Genomic DNA, 17,121 nt, shown 5'->3' with positions numbered 1-17,121 from the left:
AGATCAAGGTTTGTTAAGGGCGCTGGGAAGTGTAGCTCTGTGATGCATCTCCTAACAATTCTCATCAGTTCCCAGGATTCTTTGGGACCAACTTTAACTTTGTTAACAGTTCCCAGGATTCTTTGGGACCAACTTTAACTATGAAAGTGGCATAAAAGTGCTTTCAGTGTATGGTGTGGGTGTGACCCGAGACAGAGGACAAATCCCAGAGATTCCTGGGGGGAATAAAAATGTCTTTGCCCACTGTCTGAATAGGCTTGCTTAAACAGAAGCAGTTTTTGCCAGGTGCCAAAAACAGGGCAGTGCCTAGTATCAACGGGCAGGGAGTTCCAAAGCGGAGGTGCAGAAGGATCAGTCCAGAAAAAAAACATCTCTATGACTGGAAGCATCTCACATGAGCTGGAAAAACCTGCTGCATAACAACAGAACCAAACTATCAAAGAATCATAGAATGGTAGAGTTGGAAGGGGCCACGAGGGTCATCTAGTTCAGCCCCCTGCAATGGAGGAATCTTTTACCCAATGTGAGGCTCAAACCCAGCACCCTGGGATTAAGAGTCTCATGGTCTACTGACTGAGCTATCCAGCCTGTGCCCAGAGTATTCTGTTTGTGACTGCTTGATTTCCTCAAAGTAGTTAATTATAGTCCCAGGACCGCTTCCAAGATTGAAGAATTCACCTTAAGCAGGGTGCTTTACCAACAAGACTAGCGGGCAAAGTTACCAATTATGTCCACCTGATCTTGCCTTTCAACTCTAAGCCCCAGTATCTAGACATTTGCAGTGCATGCTGAGCCACTAACACATTTTTTTTTTAAAAAAAGACTTCAACTTGCTGCAATACCTGGGGCAGACCAATGTGCCGCCAGAAAGTTTTATCTTCACTTGATGCAGAAAGCTCTTAATTATTCCACAGCATGGCATACGGCGGCTCCCAAGGGAAGCTAACAGTGTTTGCCCTGAAAGCCGCTGATGCTGATATCCCAGTGCCTCCGTTTTCAGAGAGCTACCAAAGCAAGACATTAAAAAGGTTTATTGGTTTCAAGCTGCTGTAGCCTTTGTTGGATGACTGGTTTTTTATAATGTGTTACGGTAGGGGGGAGGGAAAATGGATAATGGCATCTTTGCCAGTGGTCAGCATTTAAATAGATGCCCTGGGTGGCCGCTGCAAGTAGAAATGTGTGGGAGTGCTCAGTTGAAGCATCTTTACCTTTAAATGAATGAACCAAGAAAAATTTCAGAGGTACGGAGGTAACTCTCTCTTTCTAATACAAATGTGCATACCCAAGTAACATGCTCCACTCCACTTGCCCTGGTCTAGGAAGAGAAATTTTTCCAATAAATATACTGTATAAATATGGGTACACCCAACACTCAACCCCAACCACAACCCCCTACTTCTGCATTATGATGCTCATCCCATCTCCCTGAATTGATGAGACTCAATAATTTAAATAGATGCCATGGGAGACTGCTGTTCTACCTGCAGTTTCAGAGGTAGTGTACTTCTGAATACCAGTTGCTGGGAAATGCGGTTTTATGCAGAATTCACAATTATCTCAGTTTCACAGTACTGCTCACCAACCTCCCCCCCCCCCCAGGATAAAAATGTGTATATTAGGGGAAAGTGGGTATAAAATGTGTATATTAGTGAAAATCTAAAAATGCATTTTATTAAAATGAATTGCTTGCAAATATGTGTATTAGGCCAAACTGTACACAAGTTGCACATATAATAGTTTAAATATGCACTAATACAGTATACACTTTTTAAAAATGCACTCATGTGCGGTCCTATCCAGAATCAGTGGACTCCCCAAGTCCCGGACCTGGGAGCCACTCAGCTGCAAACTTGATTTATCCATCTCTAGCTGTTACTGCGGGCACTCAGTTCTTTCCCATGGAGCCTCCATCATCATGTCTACTTCAACCCTTCATCATCTCCCTGCATGATTTGCTGTATTTGCTGTGCCATGGTGAACGCATCCTCTACGGCAGTTTTCAGATGTCCTTATAACTCCGGAGTTACATCTGTCTTTTGTCAGCCAATCTCTACTTGGAAACACTTTAAAGTCCTCTAAGCATCAAAGAGACTGATTCTTGTAGAGCACAGACAATGTTTAATTCTGAAACTGCCTTCAGGCAGCTACGAAATGGAGTACTTCTTCTTGCTTATTTTGACAGATCAACTGAAATTAGTACCGGAGATTAAAATAACGTTGTCTGGATCTCTGATCATTGAAGAAAAGTTGCTGGTAGCTGTAGTCAATCACCCCACTGCTGCTCAGTGAATGCTAACAAAGTTTGGACAAAACCACCATGTTTGCATAGAAGCACTTGTCCACGGGAGGCAGTGGAGCAAGTCAGAACCAGGAGTCAAGAGTAAACAACAATCAGAAGCCAAGTGTAGGAGTCAGAATTGAAAAACAAGGCTAGGAACGCAAGACACTCCAGAGCTCAAGCAAAGCACCACTGAGACTGGGAAGCTGTATATTCTATCCTGCCCATCATGTGGAGCCAATGGCCATCCTGGCAGGTGGAGCCAGACCAGAGCACTGAAAGACTGTGGTTGTACATTTCACCACATGGGGCATTGGCCAATAGGTCCTGACACACTGTAATGAAGTGGCAGGAATCAAAAGACGGATTCTATTATCTCGGCTGTGTAGTCGACTGTCTGTAAGCCATTCAGTTTAGGCCCTGCCTGAAGGCGAGTTAAAGCATTACACTTTCAACAATTGCTCCCCCCTTGATGGCGTTCCTGGTATAACATTTAAAAACTCTTTATGGTGTTATAAGGACACCTCCTTATCCTTGGGTGTGGTGGTGCTTGAGTATGGACGCTCCATGACTTGGGAAACTCTGGGAAACTCTGAAATGTTTCACCCTCTATGGGGATTGTTATTTGGCACCATGGGGAAAGTCCTTTTTAGTATGCTGCATGAAAAAGGTTGTGATGTTTAAATACGGCTATCCTGTATCTAAAGCAAGCTTTCCTGTGCTGAAAGCCTTCCTATTAGAACCTATGATTTTCTGGAAATACTTCAAAATGGAGATTATACCCCTGTTGAGCAAGTAATAAGGAAATTCTAAATAATAAAGACATCAGACAGAAGGTGGATGTGCTATAACTCTTCTTTAGAAGACAGTATTAAATTTTGCCATTACACTTAATTTGCTGCTGAAAAATGTATTTCCCTGCAGGAGGATGGCACCCTGCCATTAAGTTTCTTTCACATTTGTTCCGACAGCCTAGCTGTAATGTCAGTGCCCCCCATTGAATATAATCCTATCTGTGTTACGCTTGGATTTTCTATCAGTAGTCCCAGTTAGTGCTGATTATCATAAATACGGTCGTGTGCTGGATTCTCCATCCCATCAGAGCAAGGGAGCCGACTTGAGTGGGCTGACCACAACACAACAAGGACGTTGGCTCCTGAAAACAAAAGGGTTGTCCCAGCCACTGGAGTGATGGCAAAGGAAGCTCTGGCACCAAGGAGAAGGAATATCGCAACTCAGCCGCCTAAGGCAATGGAGAAGCAGTGGTCTCATGAGAGGCCAGGAGGCCTAAGGGAGCATGTTGTTGTTGTTTAGTCGTTTAGTCGTGTCCGACTCTTCGTGACCCCATGGACCATAGCACGCCAGGCACTCCTGTCTTGCACCACCTCCCGCAGTTTGGTCAGACTCATGTTGGTAGCTTCAAGAACACTGTCCAACCATCTCGTCCTCTGTCGTCCCCTTCTCCTAGTGCCCTCAATCTTTCCCAACATCAGGGTCTTTTCCAGGGAGTCTTCTCTTCTCATGATGTGGCCAAAGTATTGGAGCCTCAGCTTCACGATCTGTCCTTCCAGGGAGCACTCAGGGCTGATTTCCTTCAGAATGGATAGGTTTGATCTTCTTGCAGTCCATGGGACTCTCAAGAGTCTCCTCCAGCACCACAATTCAAAAGCATCAATTCTTTGGCGATCAGCCTTCTTTATGGTCCAGCTCTCTCAAGGGAGCATACCACACAATATATTAAGGAAGGGGCATTGGCTGAAGTTATTTGCAGCCAGTATTTCTGAATTCATTCAGAGTAAAGCAGGGGGGAGGAAGGTCAGGGAGACTTTCTAACCTTCTTCCCTGCACAGCTGAGGCCCCTACAAAGCACCCACCTGGGGTATGTGGGATATCTTTAACCATTAATATAATTTCCCCCCTCCATTTTCATGTTTAAAACCTACAAAAACCAACCAAAGTTATTATAGTACCTTATATGTTTCAGCTGGAGTAGCTCAGTCGGCAGAGCATGAAACTCTTAATCTCAAGGTCGTAGGTTCGAGCCCCACATTGGGTGAAAGATTCTTGCATTGCAGGGGGTTGGACTAGAGGACCCTTGTGGTCCATTCCAACTGTACTGAAAAACACTTGCTCAGCTCTAGTCTAGTGCTTTTAACTCCACTGGTGGTGGTGTGTGTGTGTTTAAAAGATGCCAACTTGAAACAGGCCAAAAGAATGGCATACACAGTACTGCAATGCAAATCTTGCTTCCTGCATTTTCGTATAACATTTTTAATTTCTACCCCCAGTTGATCTCAAAAAAGGCCCGAATCCAAATGCTACGAAATCGAACCTTCCAAAGCCATGTCAGTCTGGACTTCGCCCTCCTGGTTATTCCCGCTTGCCGGCCGCTAAACTAGCAGCCTTTGGCTTTGTCAGGAGCTCCAGTGTCTCGTCGGTCTCAAGCAACCAATCGAATGACAGCGTCCAGAGTGATCAAAGCAGGACAGCCAATAGTAAGTCAGGGAATGTTACTCCCACTCTAGATATGAGCAAGGTTCATTGCAGGGGCGGGGGTGGCAGGAGAGAAGAGGATGAAAGAGAAAATTTAATCCCTACTAGGATATTTCTAATTAATGGTTGTTGTTTTTCTCCCCTCAATGCACATTTCTGCTGGTATGGAATCTTCTTTGCCTACTTCTGAATGTTATGAAAATAATGATGGATGAATAATTTTGGATGACAAATTGCTTGGATAGGTTTTACTGCTTCCAAAAAAAAAGGCATCTTGCACAGTTCTGCGTTTTCTTTTTTTACCTGTTTGATGAATTATCCCTCTTACAAGCTGATGTAAGTAAATAAGTGCAAGTAGGTGTCCTGCATCAGCACACAGCAGTTATGAAATACACGCACTTCGGGGGAAGATTATGTGAAGTAAGCAGTCTATTCTTTCTCATTTGCTCTTGTTCCGTATCTCTCTTCAACGGGGTGAGCCAATCTTGATTCAAGAAGCTAATGAAACCATGCTAGGGATTTTTAAAAGGATCAGAATTTTCCTGTTCCTCCCCTCCCCCTTACCTATGGTCTCCTTTTCAGCTATGGGGAAGGGGAAAAAAATCCTTGGCTGAAATGTCACCTCAAATCCTATTTTCTGTTGCTAATGTTAATTTTATTAAGTATGAAATAACCGCACGATGCAGACCGTGCTCCTTATGGGATGTATATGCCTGTGCCGTGCACCAGAGGCACAAGCTGGGATTGGAGGATTTTAATTTTTTTCCCTAATGCCAGCTCCTCTCTTTGAAGACCAGCTTCAGCGTGAACCGTGTCAATTTCAAAGCAGCTGTTATCACTCTCGAAGTGGTTCAGATTGAAGGTGCCAGCTTCCATGAAGTGCCAGAGGCTTTTGGACGCTGTAGAGTCCTAAATCTTTCAGTGTTTATGCTAATTTTAAAATAATTACAATAAATAAAAACCAAACCAGGCCACAGCCGATCCTAACGACTTCCTTACACTTGCATAGTAGGTTCGGTAAACCGGAGGAGCAGCAGTGTGGGATATTGAGCTTAGCAGCTGCGACTACAAAGATAATGTTATATATGTAGATGCCTTGATCATGGTGCTCTGTGGCACACTGTAGGATGCATGGGAAAGGTTTAAAGAGACAGGGCAGAAAACGTACATCCACAGCACAGAGCCCACAGAAATGAGATACCTCAAGCCCAGATTAGAATTGCAAAGAGGGAGGAACACTTGCACCCCCAGTGGCGAAAAATATTTTATTGGAAATAAATGGTTAACCATTCTTTTATCATTTATTAAATTTGTGTGCTGCCCTTCATCCGGAGAGGGCAGTTCACAGCATAGAAATTCAAAATGAGAACACAGAATGCATAATAAAAACAAGAACAAACCAATAGCCCCCCTCTCAAAAACACATTTAGGAGGACATAGAATGTTAATCAACCAAAGGCCTGGTTGAAGAGAAAGGTTTACTCTTGGGGCCTAAAGCTATTTAATGAAGGCGTCAGGTGAGCCTCCCAGGAGAGAGCATTTCTCCAAGGGGGAGCCACCACAGAAAAGGCCCATTCTCATGTTGCCAGCCTCCAGACCTCTTGTGGAGAATGCACATGAAGAAGTGCCTCAGATGATGATCTAAGGATCCGGGTCAGTTCAAAGGAGGAGAGGTGAAAATTAAGGTATTGCAGTCCTGAGCCATTTAAGGCTTTATAAGTCGAAACCAGCACTTTGAAGTGGGCCCGGAAACTGAATGGCAGCCAGTGTAATTGGGTCAGGATATTCATTATATGCTGAAAGTGGCTTGCCCTGGTAAGATAAGATAAGATATCTTTATTGTCATTGTCCCCTTGCGGGAACAACGAAATGACTCAAATTAAGCAAGCTGGCTGCTGAAGTTTCCGAACCGTCTTTAGAGGCAGCCCCACGGATGTCACTTTGCAGTAATCTGATCTAGAGATTACCAGGAGTTAGGCTATCCTGTCCCGATCCCTGCCACTGACGCCACCTGTGCCTCAAGCAACAGAAAAGGATCCAGAAGTACTTACCCACTCTTACACAACAATACATTCAGAATATGCCCAAAACGGCTTGCAAGTGGGAAAAGATTGTGTCTTAAGACAGTTGGCATTGGTAAAGGGCTGCTTGAGAGGCCGTCCCGTCGTTCACAGTACAATCCAACACACGTTTGCTTAGAATAAAGTCCCATTGAATCCAGTTGATCCACTGGGAAAACACATAATTCTGTGGCATCAAAAGGTTTTCATGACCCCTCAAGACCCCTGAAATGTGGAGTCACAAAAAATTGGGTCACACTCACTTTTACACTTCTCTCAACCCCCGAGGACTGAGCATGGATCAATTTGGTTCTGAGTCCAAAAAGAAGGAAAGAAAGATGAGCCATCCCTGGGATATAGGACTACACACTTTAAAAAAATAATTCTTTGATTTGTTTGTTGATACACCAACAAACCAAGAAGAAGAAGAAAAGGATAGGATTACAGACTTAAGTGAGTTATCCTAACTCCACCCCTCCCTAGCTTTCTACTAGTGACATTTCCACCTGCCCACCCGTTTGGCAAGTGGAAGGGAAGGCTCTGAGCCAGCAGAGTGATACTGGCATCCTTGAATGTGCATAAACTGCCATGAGCAGGACAGAAAGCTTTTGTGTTTAGGGTTATTTTTTTTACTGCTACATTTGATTAGGTTGTGATTTCTAGGCTTTGGTTATATTGCGATTTGCAACCACACTGACTTTAGGATTTTATTGAGCTTTTATCGTAAATTTTATTGATTATTGTGCTTTTTATTTTATGCCACTTTGGGTGTTTTTAAGTAGAAAAGTGGCTAATAAATCAATTGCCTTTCCCACAGGAAGCTTTTGCTCTAAAGAAGATGATGCCTAGCAATTGTCTATCCTTTGCATGCTGCTAGATATTTATTGATTCAGGGCAAAACTAAATATTGCATTATTCTCACTTTTTGTGGGTTTTTTATACTTAAACTGGCTAAAGAAAAATCAGCTACAGCGCTGTAATCAAGAATACACTTTCAGTCATGCATGGTCTGAAAATGCCCCCATTAGCCCCTGAAGGTGTTTTTTGCAGATGCAAACAGCGAGCAGGGGAAGATTTTCTGGATCTGACCTAAGCTGCTTTTACTTCAAAATGAGTAACTGCTGCTTCTGAATGAAGCACAAGGGTACCCCCATGTAGACTGCATTTCAGTAAACCGATTTTGAAGTTGCCAATGCCATTATGGCATAAGCATTCATGGGCTAGAGTAGAGAAATAGGCTCTACATCACAAAAGCTTATGGCACAATACATTTGTTAGTCTTTAACAGGGGCCCCCAGACTTACCGGGCTGTGGGCCGGTTCCCACCGCGCCGATCGCACGGCGGGCCGGAGGGTGGGGGAGTGTGCGCCCGTGCGGGCCGGCGGGCGGGGGAGTGTGCGCCTGTGCGCATGCGCATGGGCACTTACTGCGCGGCGGCGCGCTTCCAGGTCAGAAAAAGCCCCGGAAATCGTTTGTGCGCATGCGTATGGGCCTCCCCCGACCCGGAAGTGCACCAGAAATGACCTCTTCTGGGTCGGGAGAGGCCCATACGCATGCGCACAAAGGATTTTCGGCGCTTTTTTCCGACCTGGAAGAGCGCCGCCGCGCTGCGCCTCGTAAGAGCGGGCGGCAGCGGCGAGCGGCGGGGGTCGTCGCGGGCCGGATTGGGAGGCCAATTGGGCCGCATCCGGCCCCCGGGCCGTAGTTTGGGGACCCTGGTCTTTAACATGCCAGAAGAAACTCTTTCGAGAAAGCTGAGTTTGGGCTCTGTAACCCCCTTAAGGGTGCAGGATGATCTGATGTGGACTTTGGCTACCTGCTTCAGTGTTGTTGTTGTTGTTGTTGTTGTTGTTGTTGTTGTTGTTGTTGTTGTTGTTGTTGTTGTTTGAGAACCTCCACCCATGCTCCTGTAAACTTGCAGATAAACACAAACATTGCAAAAGAGCCAATTAGCTTCCAGCGACCTTCCAATGGAAAGCAAATACTGTGCTCTTGGAACATGCCGTGGCTTAGGGAAATAGGGAAAGCATCACAGTAACAGGAGCCTGCGAGCGCAGCCTTTGCTTGGAAAAGAAAACGGTGGCAACTTGGAAGGGCCTGGCATCCTGTTTAAATCAGGCCGTCTGTTCATATTTCAGGAATCCTTCTGCACACTTAGGATTCTAATACATGCAGGAGATTTTCCTCTCAGGTGCCAAATTTGTGGCAGGGCCAAAAATAGACCTTGGCAGTTCAGGTGTCTCTAGAGACTGTGCTATTGCCTCACCTCCTTGCTAGACTGATTTTTCTGAACAGGGAATGTATGTCAGGGAATTGTGGAACAAAACCCACATCTTTTGCAAACCTAAAAATACTTTCCTGTCAGAACTACATCATGGCCTTGGCTTTTTTGTATTCCGATAGCGATGCATCTTGCATACGACTGTGTACAGTATATTATATAAGTGCATGAAATAACACCATATGTGATATTAGCATATTAGTGAACTGAATTCTTTTTCAAATCACTTGGCTTTCATTGGATAAGGCCAATGAAAACAAGGGGTAAGGCAATAGAATGCATGGCAATAAATGTGTTCTAAACAAAACATATATTGTTTAATTGCTGCTCTTGGATACCATAAATGCGTTATGGAGAGGTTCTCATTAACATTGACTTCTGCTCTTTCAGCCTTACAGAAATTCTGAAGCTGAATATACTGTGCACTAGCCATTGTAACACCTTCACCTCTGAGGTGCTAATTACTTAAATTTTGGGGATAGCTAAAGATGCCCAGGCATTTGGACAAGTTTGATGCAATGAAACCAGTTACAATCTGATTTATTGCCTGTCTGCTTGCTTTATTTAATATTTATTGGCATTTATAGCCTGCCCTTTATCATGCAGTCCCAGGGTGGGTTCAAAACAAGTACAGTTCAAAACAAAATAAAAAAATTCCTTCAGTAGCACCTTAAAGACCAACTAAGTTTTTATTTTGGTATGAGCTTTCGTGTGCATGCACACTTCATCAGATACATGCATGCACACGAAAGCTCATACCAAAATAAAAACTTAGTTGGTCTTTAAGGTGCTACTGAAGGAATTTTTTTATTTTGTTTCGACTCAGACCAACATGGCTACCTACCTGTAACTTCACATTTCTGATTAGAGATCCATTTTCATTTTAAACACTCCTTTGCCAGCAAGTAAGGCATGTAATACATACACATTACTAGGCCAAAACCAAATCAACAGCAACCAGCAACAGCATCAACACTGTAAATGAAAGGGAGATTCTGATACTGTCCCCCACCCCAAGGCCTATGCAAAAAGATGCATCTTGTCCTGACGTCAAAATGCCCTTTGAAGAGAAGTGCATTCCACAATCGGGGGCCATCACAAAGTAGGCCCTGTTATAATCTGCTGCCCCACAAACTTCATAAGACAGCAGAACTTATCAGCAAGGCCTCCCTGCCAGATCTTAACACCTGGGCAAGTCTGCATGGGAGGCGGCATTCCTTTCGATATTTGCATTTAGGGCTTTGTATGTCAATGTAAGCACCAGCTGTGATGTCAGTAGTAATTTCTATTTGTTTTACATTTTCTTTAATGTGATGGTTACTGTGATCTGGTTTTGTTAACATTACTTTTAGATATATTTTTTATTCTATTATATTCAAAAAGAAAGAAAAGTGTGAATAAGAAGAGAGGGGAAGGAGAAAGCTTACAAAGTTTTTACTATATTAACAAAAAAGAATTAGACAGAGAAGCAATATCTGTCACTTTTTAATGCCAATATATTGCAACCTGTTTGAAGTTCAGTTTTATGTTGAAATCCACCCCAGAGTCACTAAATGATAATGGGTGGGTTTATAAAGGGAATATATAAAATTGGTAGTCAAGCAACAAAATGGCAAATGCTAATTCCAGTAGAATTTTTATTCCTTATCCCTTCTGTGCGATGCTGGCAAAATCTAACTTCACTCACTAAAGCACTCAGGTATATAAAGAATCCGAAAAATCTGAATGGTGTGTAGACTTTGCCTTGCTTCTTGTTAGGAATATATGGCGGACAATTTAATATATTCTTGTAAACAGGTTAATAGAGTGGAGAGATAGGTGAACAAAGTCAGTTGTCTTTGAATGTATCCACCTGGCTCTATGCAGTTAAACATCTGGGGCTGTGTGAATGCAGTTTTTGTTTAAGCCAGTGATGGCCAAACTTGGCCCTCCAGCTGTTTTTGGACTACAACTCCCATCATCCCTAGCTAATCAGGGATGACGGGAATTGTATCCCCAAAGCAGCTGGAGGGCCAAGTTTGGCCATCATTGGTTTGAGCTAATTAGCAGTTCAGCAGCATGGGCTAGATTCTGCTCCTTCCCACTTCCCCAATCACCTCCTGCTTTTGTTCAATAAGGACCTCATGTTAAGGAAACCTTCTATACTGGTGAAAGGTAAGGATACAATCTTCCTTCTCTCACAGAGACCACCCATACTGATTCAAGGGTAATTTGTTATCTTCAGATGGATTGCCCACCTGCATATATCTATGGTGGGTGATTAATCAGAGTTTATATTGGTATGATAAATTACTCCCCCCTCAGTGATCCATATTGGATATATGACGGCGAGGTCAAAGTATTTCCAAGTAAAAGAGAAAGGCAACCAAAATGATAAATGGGTGGGAGGGGGGGGGACCACTTTGCCATTGCAGAAAAGCTGAAGCACTTGAGGATTTTTAGCTTTTAGTACAAGAATAATATTTTCATTTTTTAAAAAGTATTAGATACAGTATATTCATGTAGGTCAGGGCTGAGAAACATGTGGTCTTCTGGATGGTGCTGGACTGTACATCTGACTTAAAATACAATGCCCTAGACCAGATTTTTGAGAGGCACCTAAATTCAATGGGACCCTTCTTTCATCTGTGGACCTCCTTCCCTCCAGCGCAGAAATGCAGATGGAAAAACAGATATTGCCTGAGGAAGAACACTCGGTACATAAATAAAATTATGGTGCTGTTTTTATGCCTTCCCCCAGGTGTTGAGTTAGACACAGCCAATACTGCATATCCAATGGTTTGGCCCTGTGGATTTTTAGCCTGCAGTAAATGTTTAAATGCATTGTCACGGAAGAAAACAAACTGTTAATAATATTGCTTTTTCATGCAAGCATGATTTTCATAATTGGGAAAAATGTGAAAGCAATTCCAATTTCAAAAAAGTAGGTAACATCGCTGCAGATCCAGTGTGCTTAACTGTGCAATTAATAGATCTAAGAGGCTGTCCCCCCCCCCCAATTTTTGCAGCAGATCAGGGATAGCTAAGGGGCTGAGGCAGTATTTGTTCTTGGTCCGCCATCCAGAGGCCACATGCCAGCAGAGGCCAGCCAAGATATATAAAAAAGCCTGGCCAAAGTAGATGTGGTCACACCACCACCACCCTTACATGCTCTCTTCAGAGATGAGCAAAGCGCACTCATCCTTTCTAAGGATAGGCAGATCTGTTTTTCATGAAATGGTTTACTTACAAGGTTTCATGGGCAGCAAAACTTAGTTTATTTCTAAAGTGGGGAAAGTTCCTAAATTGTTGGTATAGGAACTTCTCAGGTAGACTGGGGGTGAACAAAGGCCCGATTACCTGTTTTCTCCCAAGCTGAGGGCAAGTGGGCATAGCTAAGCCTGGCAGGATAGTTTACTCTATGGTATTAACCCCTTCTTATGTTAATTAGACGTAAGCATGTTGGTTAAATGAGGCTGGGTTATCCCACATTATTTTCATGAATGCATGCATTTTAATGGCTTTGCCCTAGAATATGTGCTTTCATGCACCCATTTCTTGGCTGAGAGAAATGCAAAATTCATAAAGGTGTGGATTTTGGAGGGAGGATGGCTGTGCTTTGTTTTACATATTGGTTTGTTTGTTTATGTTATTATTACATCTATTGGGTGGGTTCACCTTGAAATGTGAGCTGAATCTAATTTATCCCCTGTCCCTAAACTCTACCTTTCAGTTTCCCTTCATCTACAAATCAATTGACTTTCTGATATAATAATAATAATAATAATAATAATAATAATAATAATAATAATGCAATATTGTGAGTTCATACACGTTGAGAGCAAAGCCCCAGAACCTTGCAGTCTCTAGTCACTCGGTCTCATACTGTTCAAAATGGATTAGTTGTGCCTTATATACTGGCAGTATAAAGCATGGAAGGTGAACAGAAAAGTGATGATTTGAAGAACATTCATACAGTGCTGTTGAAAAAAGAATATTTAAAAATCAGATTAGATTAGGAAAAGAGGGAGCAGCACTGATCTTTGATCCCGTTACGATTTTGCCAAAGAAACCACACCAAAAATGCAGCAAAAAGGAAAAGGAAAAAGATCAAGCTCTTTCCCAAACTGGGATCTTTCCCACGATCATTTTGCAACTTTGGCCTGAGCAAGATGAAATTTAGGTCAGCTCTGTACACTCCCCAGGTGGTCTGAAGGCGACCAGCACGAAAGTGGAAGAAGCAAACTGCCACAAGTCAGTTAGCTGTGAATGGGAAATTGAGAGATGGCTGCTTAAACAATTACTCCTTCAGGCTTGCTGTCTGGCGGTCTCTGGGGACTCAGCGCAGGCTGCATGTTGCCATAAACATCTCGCCTCTTGCGAGCACTGCGCATCACGCACGAGGCACACCGTCTTTTGATTTTTGGTTTCTCCCTTTAATATAGGTTTTAATCTCAAATTGGTAGGGAAATGACATGTCCGTGCCCACTGACAAACTCGAAAGTGAATACAATGGGAGGGAAATTGCATGTAATTTTCCTCCTGGGTGGCAGTTATCAGAAAGTGTTGGGAACTGACACATGAGACACCCAAAGTAGCACCGCCTTCAGTTGCTAACAACCATTTACGCTGCTCCCTTGGATACAGTGATGGGAAAAAAAATGCAAGTTGCCTTCCATGTAGTTAGCCTTAAGGCGAACCTGTGGTGTTAGTATCATTAGAGGAGAATTTTGCGGTGGTTAGGCTTGTGTGCAAAACACAATCCAAACATGACCCCATTTTCTTGATGTGCAAGAATGAGAAAATTAACCCAGGCTGCCTAGTGTGAACGGCCTTGGAGATTTTTAATTTGCACAGTGTGACTTTTACATGTTCTCAACTCGCAATTGAGAGGGAAAGGGGGGGGGGGATAGTGCACAGTTTTATATAAACAAATTCCCCAATGTCTAAGTACAAGTTTAGATTTGAAGAGAGTACTATCAGCTCTTATGCGCACAGATTAGTAACTTAAATTTGAGATTTATATTCTAGCATTTGGTAGGTATTGAGTCTGTAGGAATGAAGAGCAGAACCAGATCTATGGTTTCGTGTGTGTGTGTGTGTGTGTGTGTGTGTGTGTGTGTGTTTCACAAGTACAGTGTTGTTCCATAGAATAAATCACTGGATTTATTTATTTATTTATTTTACTGTCCTTGCTTTTCGGCAGGTGAAACATGGGAAAGTTCTGTGAAAGGTAGATGTTGATGTTTCACCCCTAGGAAATTCAGGTTCATTCCCCACAATCCGTCATGGTTGCAGGCTATGATACAGATTCCCAGATTCCTCCATTTGAACATGCAGCTTGGAGACACCCTCATCTCCAGAGGCTAGGTGGATGCCAACCAGGGAGGAGGGCCTTTTCAGTGGTGGCCTCCTTTTGTGGAGGCAGGGCAGCAGTATTATCTTTCGGATGATGTTAGCAGTCTTCAACTATTATGGAAATAGGGATGTTGTTGCATTAGGGAGAGGTAGCAGGGATGAGTTTGTGCACTTCATCCTTATCCACCACCATTTTAAAAGCCTTCTACAAGGAGACTGTCTATAGCAGGCATGTCAAACCTGTGGCCCTCCAGATGTTTTGGACTACAATTCCCATCTTCCCCAACCACTGGTCCTGCTAGCTAGGGATCATGGGAGTTGTAGGCCAAAACATCTGGAGGGCCGCAGGTTTGACATGCCTGGTCTATAGCAAGAAGCCTCTTCTGCCCTTGGAGGCTCCTCATGTGTTTTGAAACTCTTACTTTCCATGCTAGAATAACAGCACAATCCTATGCATATTGCCTGTGAAGTATGGCCTACTGTCTTTATAGCCGAGAATTTTTTATTCACCTGGTGTTTGGGTGGGCGTGTGCTGATTTAATGTGCAATTTGCAAATTGAATGCTGTTAGCCAATTGTATTGCTGCCTTTGACTGTTATTTTTCATTTGCTTTTGAGATTTTTCTAGTTTAGGGAACAATTGGATCGAGTGGAGTTGTCCCTCCGCATAGACTTGCTGGCCTCTATCTGCAGGTTGGTGTTAGCATCACTCTGCTGGCAGAGAGCTCTCCCTTCTGCATGATGAACAGGCAAGCAGAAGAGGCACTTGCGGGGTCCCCACTGCGAGCAGCCAGTGGGAATGCCCAAAATGGAGCAGGGAGAGGCCAAGCCATCGCAGAATCTGTTGAATTCCAAACTGGTCCCACCAGGGCCGGTGCTAGGGTTTTTTGCGCCCTAGGCGAGATCACCTTCTGCCCCCCCCCCGCCAATCATATTTCAAACACAGATGTATTATAGGAAGAATGAAAAGCACAGAATTTGAAAATGTTGATTTTTTTTAATTGTGAAAACATGTCATAAAACAATTTCTGATTTATTTTCTCAAACAGAACACAGTTTTAGCACAGAAATCACTTTGGAAAATGTTAAATGTGATGCTGAAATTTAAGTCTCTTTAATGTTTCAATTTCAAGCAAATCAACATCTTATTTTACGTGCCTTTTCCTTTGCAAATTTTGTTAACAGTTCCTTCAGGTCAAGTACAGGACCAGTGGTCAGGGATGATGGGAATTGTAGTTTCAAAACATCTGGAGGGCTGAGTTTGCCTATGCCTGTACTAGATGATAAACATAGGAATAAATAATGCATGGGGGTGGCAGGCTCTACGCCAGCCTACAAGTATTTATTATTACATCTGTAGAGTTGCCCAGTGTTAGGGTCTTCGTGGAATTTCTAATGAATGTGCATGAGTCAGGAGTGGCATCTGCTTCCCTAGGCATGTTAAGTACACTGAGTAGTAGCCACAATTAGTTATACTTAGAGTAAATCCAATGGAATTAATGCCCACTTAGAAATGAAACTTAGATCCATTAATTTCAGTGGGTCTGCTTTAGGTAGAACACATTTGGATCCAACCCTGTTCCTGCTTTGAACGCTTCAGTGGGGCGATCTGCATTCCCATCCACCCATTTGCCTCTTTCACATGTTACATGTACACATAAATCAAGAGCAAACTGAGAAAGATGGTCTAAAGCAGGCCTGAATCTATATCATCGCAGTATGGAGTACAGTTTTTTGCAGCAGATCCAGAAAGGAAATGAGTTTAAGACCTTGGTGGCGTGAGCCGAGTCCTCCTTTCATAAACTATTGAAGAATCATTTCTCATATGAGCTCTTGGACTACTTTTAGTTTGCATTAAAAATGCACCCGACATGTGTCCTCCTTACTGCTGAGTGACCAGCCGAACATGAGCTTGCGGGCTTTGCCCTCCAGTGAAGATTTAATAACAATCACCACAAGCATTAATTTGTATATTGCACCCTGCTGAAGAAAAGTGGATATACAGCAACTCCGTTTTCTTCGCAGCAAGGACAAAGCCTTCTTTACTCGGCAAATGTAATTACTTCCTTGCTTTTTCACTTTTCTATAATAGGTAATGAGATTCTTATTTTCAGTTGCTCTTTTGCAATGACTATTTTCCTGTAAGCAGCTTATATCTCACTGAAAGTCTTGTATTGAGACAACAGTACAGACCCAGTATTAGTGCAAAGATGGACAGTGCTGTTTTATAGTTTGATGGAAGGTGCTTACCCCAATGAAAGGACAACTGTGAGCCTGAATATTATTTTTAGAAACTTGGAAGTGCATTGAGTGTAAGTTATTCTTCCTCTCTTGATAGTTCCAATGTTGACCGAGTGCATTATATATAAAGGCCAAGTGTCTAAGGAATTTTAACTTTTCCACAATTGTGCTCTTTGTCAAATCATTTTTTTACTTGAAAAGTAGACTTCCAAATTCTCATATTGTATGTGAAACCAATATAATGGAGGGTAGTAATATAGTTGTTTTTAACAAACTCACATTGTTCTAGGCGCATTTTGTGACAGGGAATTTCATTAGCACGAGCAGTTTCTGAGCTCTGGGTGCAGTACAGCACCCAAGATTTCAGATTAAAACTGCAGAGTGGAAGGAAAGGAGGACCTTTTTCTGCATCCCCTCTTCCAGCTACTCTCT

The 17,121-nt window shown here is 42.9% G+C and overlaps 1 protein-coding gene across 2 annotated transcripts in view; it reads left to right on the top strand.

Moving 5' to 3' along the window:
- Window positions 1-17,121, top strand: part of MTUS2 (microtubule associated scaffold protein 2) — a 192,289-nt gene that overhangs the window by 9,727 nt on the left and 165,441 nt on the right. For both annotated transcript variants that reach the window (XM_060273811.1, XM_060273810.1), the window contains one exon: window positions 4,567-4,773. In XM_060273811.1, the coding sequence (XP_060129794.1) occupies window positions 4,567-4,773 (207 nt within the window). The remainder of the gene's footprint in view (window positions 1-4,566; window positions 4,774-17,121) is intronic.

The sequence above is a fragment of the Zootoca vivipara genome, chromosome 4, assembly GCF_963506605.1.
Source record: "Zootoca vivipara chromosome 4, rZooViv1.1, whole genome shotgun sequence".
Taxonomy (NCBI): Eukaryota; Metazoa; Chordata; class Lepidosauria; order Squamata; family Lacertidae; genus Zootoca; species Zootoca vivipara.
Note: the sequence above shows the minus strand (reverse complement) of the source record. Positions and strands in the feature narration are given on the sequence as shown.